The following is a 6,165-nucleotide window of genomic DNA, read 5'->3' as shown; positions in this document are numbered from 1 at the left end:
AACTTTGGTGTTACAAGTCATCCTCTTACAACCTTATTAAAGAAAGGACAAGTTTTTGTATGGCATTAGAAACAGGAAACAACATTCCGGGCCTTGAAGGAAGCCTTGATCTCGGCACCGGTGCTTGTTCTCTAAAATTTCAGTCAGCCATTCGAGATAGAAGCTGATGCCTGCGACAAGGGAATTGGAGCAGTTTTACAACAAGCTGGACACCCTATTGCCTTTATCAGCAAAGCGTTGGGTCCCCGCCATCTAGGACTTTCTACAAATGAAAAGGAATGCTTGGTTATACTTATGGCAGTGGATCACTGGCGGTCGTACCTAGTGGGCAATGACTTTATTATTCGCACAGATCAACGTAGTTTGGTCCATCTGGATGACCAACGCCTTACAACCCCATGGCAATAGAAGGCACTCACTAAAATTTTGGGCCTCAGGTTTGAAATCCACTACAAAAGGGTCTCAACAACCAAGTGGCTGATGCCTTATCGCGCCTACCCTCATATCATATCATGGCCCTTAGTACTTTACAACCGACCTGGCTATCCAAAATTGTAGACTCCTACAGTCTTCATGAAGACACCACGACATCCTACAGAAACTGGCAGTCCTCTCTCCTTCAGGCGACTACTCCCTCCGAGAAGGTGTCATATGGTACAAAAACAAAATCTTGCTGCCAGCAACTTCTGAGTTCCCTTGGGTCATATTCAACAAACCTGCACAACACGCCAATTGGAGGCCACTCAGGATTCCTGGTGACCTACCACAAAATCAAAAAGATGTTTATCTGGACAAGGATGAAGAAGATGATCCATCAGTGATGCACTCAATGTTCCATACCCCAATAAGCGAAACCGAAAAGGGTCAAGTACCCTAGACTCCTGCAGCCGCTGCTTATACCGGAAGGAGCTTGGCAAGTTATAACCATGGACTTCATAGAAGGAATCCCAACTTCCCACCATTCCAGTTGCATTTTGGTCATTGTCAATAAGTTCTCAAAATACAATCACTTTGTACCCTCCACCATCCGTTCACTGCTTCAAAAATGGCTTGACAGTTCATAGACCATATGTTTAAACTTCTCGGCCTTCCACAAGCCATCATCATAGATCGTGACTGAATATTTACCAGTGCCTTGTGGAAAGAGCTGTTCAAGTTTGTTGGTGTGGAACTACGTCTCTCTATTGCTTACCACCCGCAATCCGACGGTCAAATGGAATGAGTCAATAAATGTTTAGTAACACACCTTCGCTGTTTTGCTCACGCTTGTCCCAGCAAGTGGAAAAGTTGGCTATCTCTGGCGGAATTATGGTATAACACAAGTTACCATGCTTCTCTCAAACTTACTCCATTTGAGGTTCTCTATGGCTACCCCCGAGATACATGAGATTTAACATCCGGGATGCTTGCTCTATGCCCTCACTCCAAGAATGGTTTGCTAAGAGAAAGCTTATGCTCCAGTTAGTTCGACAACAACTAGCAAGGCTAAATAACGCAAAAACAGTAAGCTAAAAAGCATCGTACAGACATGAACTTTGATGTGGGTGACATGGTGTACCTTAAACTTCGACCCTATGTTTAGTCCTCTTTGGTCAAAAGAGCTAATCACAAATTAGCGTTCAAATACTTTGGTCAGTTTCCTATTTAAGCCAAAGTGGAGACATTCGCTTACAAACTCCACCTACTAGCTGCTTCAAATAATCAGTTGGACCAAATTACCCTTGCTGTCTGAAAAATGACAGATACCTAAAAAAATCCCCCAGCGATGTCAAGTCCATCTGGTGACAAACTCCAGTTTCTGATCAAGTGGGCGCAATGGTCGGAAGAGCTTGCTACCGTACCTAGGAGGACCTCGATTCTCTCAAGCTTTGTTTCCCGGGCCATGAGGCTTGGGGATAAGCTTCTTCTAAAAGAGGGAAGAATGTGAGGATCAAGAAGGGGATGGCTGATGAAGACTCGGTGGTGGAAAAGACAACTCGACTAAGGAGGCCCAATAGTCGAGTCTATGGGCTGTAGAGGGCCACATCATAGTGTGGGGTGTCCAGAGTCGATAGAAGGAGTTATGTATTATGTAAGGAATAATGATGAAGGGGGACGAGGGGAGGAACTCGGGCCCAGTTGCATCTAGCTTGCGGTGGACTCGTCGTGTAACACCACGATACCCTTCGAGTGCTGGGAGTAGCGCTCAACCCCGATCCATACTAGTGTTCTTACACATGGCAGCAAGGCGTGCAGCGACAGCGCCGGAAGCGGGACACGATAATCAAGCGTCGCAAGGAAGTTGGTGTTCTCCGACGGCCCGCGGAGTCGGCACGCCTCACTGTCGTACCTCCTGGCCGCCTCCTCAGCAGTGTCGAACGTGCCTAGCCACAGCCACACGCCCTTATGTTGATCGCGGATCTCCGCCGAGTACCGCCCCCTAGGCCGTCTCCTCTGCGCGTCCCTGTACCTCGGCTCCGTCGGCACGCCCGCCGCCGCCACTTTCCTCTTGCCACCGTCGACAACACTCCCCTTGGGCACCGTGGCATTGCAGCACGGCTGATGCTCCACGAGGAACTTACGCAGCCCTGCCTCCGCTCTAGCACCGCCACCGGCAGCAGCCATGGTGGCTGGAGGAGTCCATGCCGACGTGGTCGTCGCAGAAGACGCGGACTAGTTTGCGGATCGTGGTCGTCTCTGCAGGCTCCTGCTTGATCTTCGGTACTAATCTCCTCACCGCCGCGCCTTCCAACGTTGGTCTTCAGTGACTTTGGGAGAATGAAGCAGGGATAGAGGTTGAGAGAGAAAGGGAAATAGGGGGACGAGCAAGGCGGGAGTGGGAGGGGTCGTTGAGACTTGAGAGATATATATAGAGAGGAAAGGAAAGAGGTTTTCTCGAGAAACTTCTCATGTTTACAATGCATTGAGAGGTCGTACTAGCAGGATATCAGAGAGTTCCATTCTAAGACTGCGAAGGAGATCAGAGAGATCCTGACCCCCTGAGAAAAGCAAGTAGTTGACCTTGCCCGGTGGAGGATTGTTGAATGCCTAGGACAACATGTCGACAAGAATCCTCTTCTCGCTGATGTCTTTGCTCCCTGCCAATCGCTAGGTGAAAGGGATTCTATTAGTAGCGCGAATTCAACTAGGAGGAAGTGGGCTTCAGACCAGGAAGGTGCCCGGAGGGGGCATGGTTTGACTTGAGGCACATAAATTTGTGGCTCGCGGTACTAGTATCGATTTGTTGGCAGGGCAGGTGGCAGGAATGGTTTTGTTGTCGCCGGTTTGTAACTAGGAGGACTTTCTTTCTTTTCCCCCTTTTGCAAGTGTGCTAGTGTTGCTTTAATGTGGTATGTACATTGCTGTCTTAGGCTACCCCTTGCAGGCTTGAAGAACATATATGTATGTAACTTCTTTAGGCTACCCTTGAAGCACATGGCCATGGCCTAATGGCCATGATCTGGGTTCCACAATTGCAATGAGAATAGAGATGCCAATTAACTTTCAATCATATGACAATTATGGAGCCAAAAAGGCAACTGCAATATAATGGAAAACTCATAAACATATGTTAATTAAGAGGTAAAAGTAATTTTAATATTTTCACTAGTTATCAGTTCAGGCATATAAAGATACCGCTGACAGAGGTATAGTTTTAATATTTTTAGTATTGTGCCATATTTCCCTCTTTTCCCTAAGCTTCTTATGATCATATCATAACAATTTTAATTCTGTACAATCTTATTAATGTAAATTTAGTTGCAATTAAACTGAACCACTGAACATTTTCACTTCTTTCCATCTAACTCTGTAATTTCGTCTGTACGAGAGAGTAGTAAAGAGAACAACATTTGCGAGATGATGACGCAATCTACCACAGTGCTTGCTTTGTCTGCCCTCAGTTCATCCCTAAGATATGTTTGACAAAATAAAATGTTAGATTCAACTATCTTCACAACCTTTTGTTGCTTAAAGGTTAGAACAATGTGCCATTTGATTTTGCCAGCACATTCTGCTACGATTTATATGTAGTACTGGCACCTCATGCTCATGGTTGGTGCTTTTGGTTTTATAGGCATCTTCATGTGCTAGATCTGATTGAAGATTTTGTTGAGGACAATGATGAGGAGCTGTTGGATTGGATATCCAAGTTCTCAGAGTCCAACACTGTCACACCCGACTTTAAGGAACAAAGCCAGGTGCATCTCATACATGCGCCAAGAAGACAACATATATAATAACAGAGTGTATAGAGATAAATGTCATAAAACATCAGAGTATTTATTACATAGCGGAAGACTTATTACAAAATAAAAGAATAAACATAAAACGAACTAAGGATCGTTGGCGCCAATGTCAACTGAGAAACGCCACCTAGATCAGATCAAACTCCTCGCCTTGTGGCTCCTCCTGAACCACCTGTTCTTCTCCTGTGGGGGGGTGTGAGACAGCAAGAGTGAGCTCACATACGTTCATCGCTCAACAAGTCGTGGGGAATAATGTGACATGAACTCACCAAAGGTGGGAGCTCATGGAGTGTAAGGCTTATCAAAGAGAATGGTTAAAGCTGAACATTGCTTTTAAGTAGTTGGTCAAAATTTTATTAGCAATTACTAAGTGTAAGTAAATACCAAACCTTAAATAAAGTAATAGAACAAATTAATAATAAACCCATGCATATGCAAATGACAAAATTGAATTTAGGTTCCATAATTTAATCATCAGAGAGTCTTGAGCTGCTCATGACCGTAAGCTCGGCTAGTATACCAGTTTTACACTCTGCAGAGGTTGTACCCTTTACCCACAAGTCATGTTACCCATCTGCCAAGGGGTCGCGACTCCCATACACCTCTACCTAGGAAGCGCGGCAGGGCAACACTACGAGGCATTTACAAAGTTCCACTAGCTTCCGAAAACCCGCTACAGTTTATAGGAAGCTCCAATGCAGGGTTCTTGCCTGACCGCCATCGCAGCAAAATCAACCAAGGACCTCCCTACACTGACCACTCCCCTACTGCCCTTGCCCCTTTCGGGTAAGGTAGTCTTTCACTAGCTTTCCTAATTAGTCAGCCAAGGGCGTCCCATTAAACCCTTGTGGTGGCACGTGGTTCTCAAGTTAAGCTCTATGTTCCAATTAACATTAATGAACTTGACATGAACATAAATAGAATAACAAAAGAATAATTGGAACATAGATATAATAAATGATTATCCCAAAACCATGTAAAGCAATAGCAAACTACCCAAGTGATTCAGGGGTAAACAAGGTAATGAGATAAACAATCTAGGGTGACCTATCGGGTCCCATCAAAATTAACCTATGCATGAATAAGTGACATTAAAGAACATTATTGGGTAAAAAGTGGTCAAGGGCACAACTTGCCTTCAATGAGCTCCTGCTCAGCTACTTCTATCTGCTGCTCACCAGGATCCTCAGCAACGGGCTCTTCTACTCGCCACAATACAAACAAGCACAATATACAGGGAAAAATTAACATCACACCAAGCATGTGAACAAAATACACAGCAATATTCTACATATTAAAATAAAATCCTAGGAACAGGAATCATAATTTTTGGAGTTATAGATTTTAAGTTATGAATTTTCAAAGGTTTTATATGTTTAAAATAGGATTAAATGGAAAATTAAATTTCTTATTGTTTTCATGGCCAAAAAGAGGCTCTAGGTGGTAGAGAATAAAATTATAAAATTTTATAAACTTGAATGGGTCAATTTGGACTAGAAATGGATTTTCTACAAATTAAACAAGTTTCTGCAATTAATTTAATATTAAAAATCTATTCCTAAATTCATTTCTGTGATTTTTCTTATTCTCTGGACTGGGCGCACTATTTTTAGAGAGTGCAGGGGGCTCGGGGTAAAATCCCTAAGACTCAGAACTACATCCTTACGGACGGCGGGTTAATTTCTATAAACTACAGGGACTCTTTTGAATGTTTGCTCGGCCGAAAGAGTACGGGCCACGATCCACCGTCCGATCTACAACGGACGCATCGGATTAGATTGCCTAAGCCACGAAATGGTACGCAGCGCAGCCCCCCCGGATCCAGATCTGACGGTCCCTGTTTTAAATCTACAGATCAAACCGTGATCGCGGGATCGGAATCCAACGGCAGAGAATCGCTTTTGCCCTAATCCGATCCTAACCGCACATCGCAAGATCG

General features: G+C 44.4%; 1 protein-coding gene across 2 annotated transcripts; it reads right to left on the bottom strand.

The window, feature by feature from the left end:
• Window positions 1-322: 322 nt before the first annotated feature.
• LOC103642314 (ethylene-responsive transcription factor 7) lies at window positions 323-2,855 on the bottom strand. Of its 2 annotated transcripts, none has more exons than XM_020546107.1 (2): window positions 841-2,855; window positions 323-752 (listed from the first exon to the last, which is right to left on the bottom strand). In XM_020546107.1, the coding sequence occupies exon 1, from the start codon at window positions 2,602-2,604 to the stop codon at window positions 2,125-2,127; it is 480 nt and encodes a 159-aa protein (XP_020401696.1). In that variant the 5' UTR covers window positions 2,605-2,855; the 3' UTR covers window positions 323-752; window positions 841-2,124. The 2 variants fall into 2 exon arrangements, with proteins under 2 accessions (XP_020401696.1, XP_020401697.1); XM_020546108.1 differs by having other exon boundaries at window positions 323-716.
• Between the last annotated feature and the right edge of the window lie 3,310 nt (window positions 2,856-6,165).

The sequence above is a fragment of the Zea mays genome, chromosome 10, assembly GCF_902167145.1.
Source record: "Zea mays cultivar B73 chromosome 10, Zm-B73-REFERENCE-NAM-5.0, whole genome shotgun sequence".
Taxonomy (NCBI): Eukaryota; Viridiplantae; Streptophyta; class Magnoliopsida; order Poales; family Poaceae; genus Zea; species Zea mays.
Note: the sequence above shows the minus strand (reverse complement) of the source record. Positions and strands in the feature narration are given on the sequence as shown.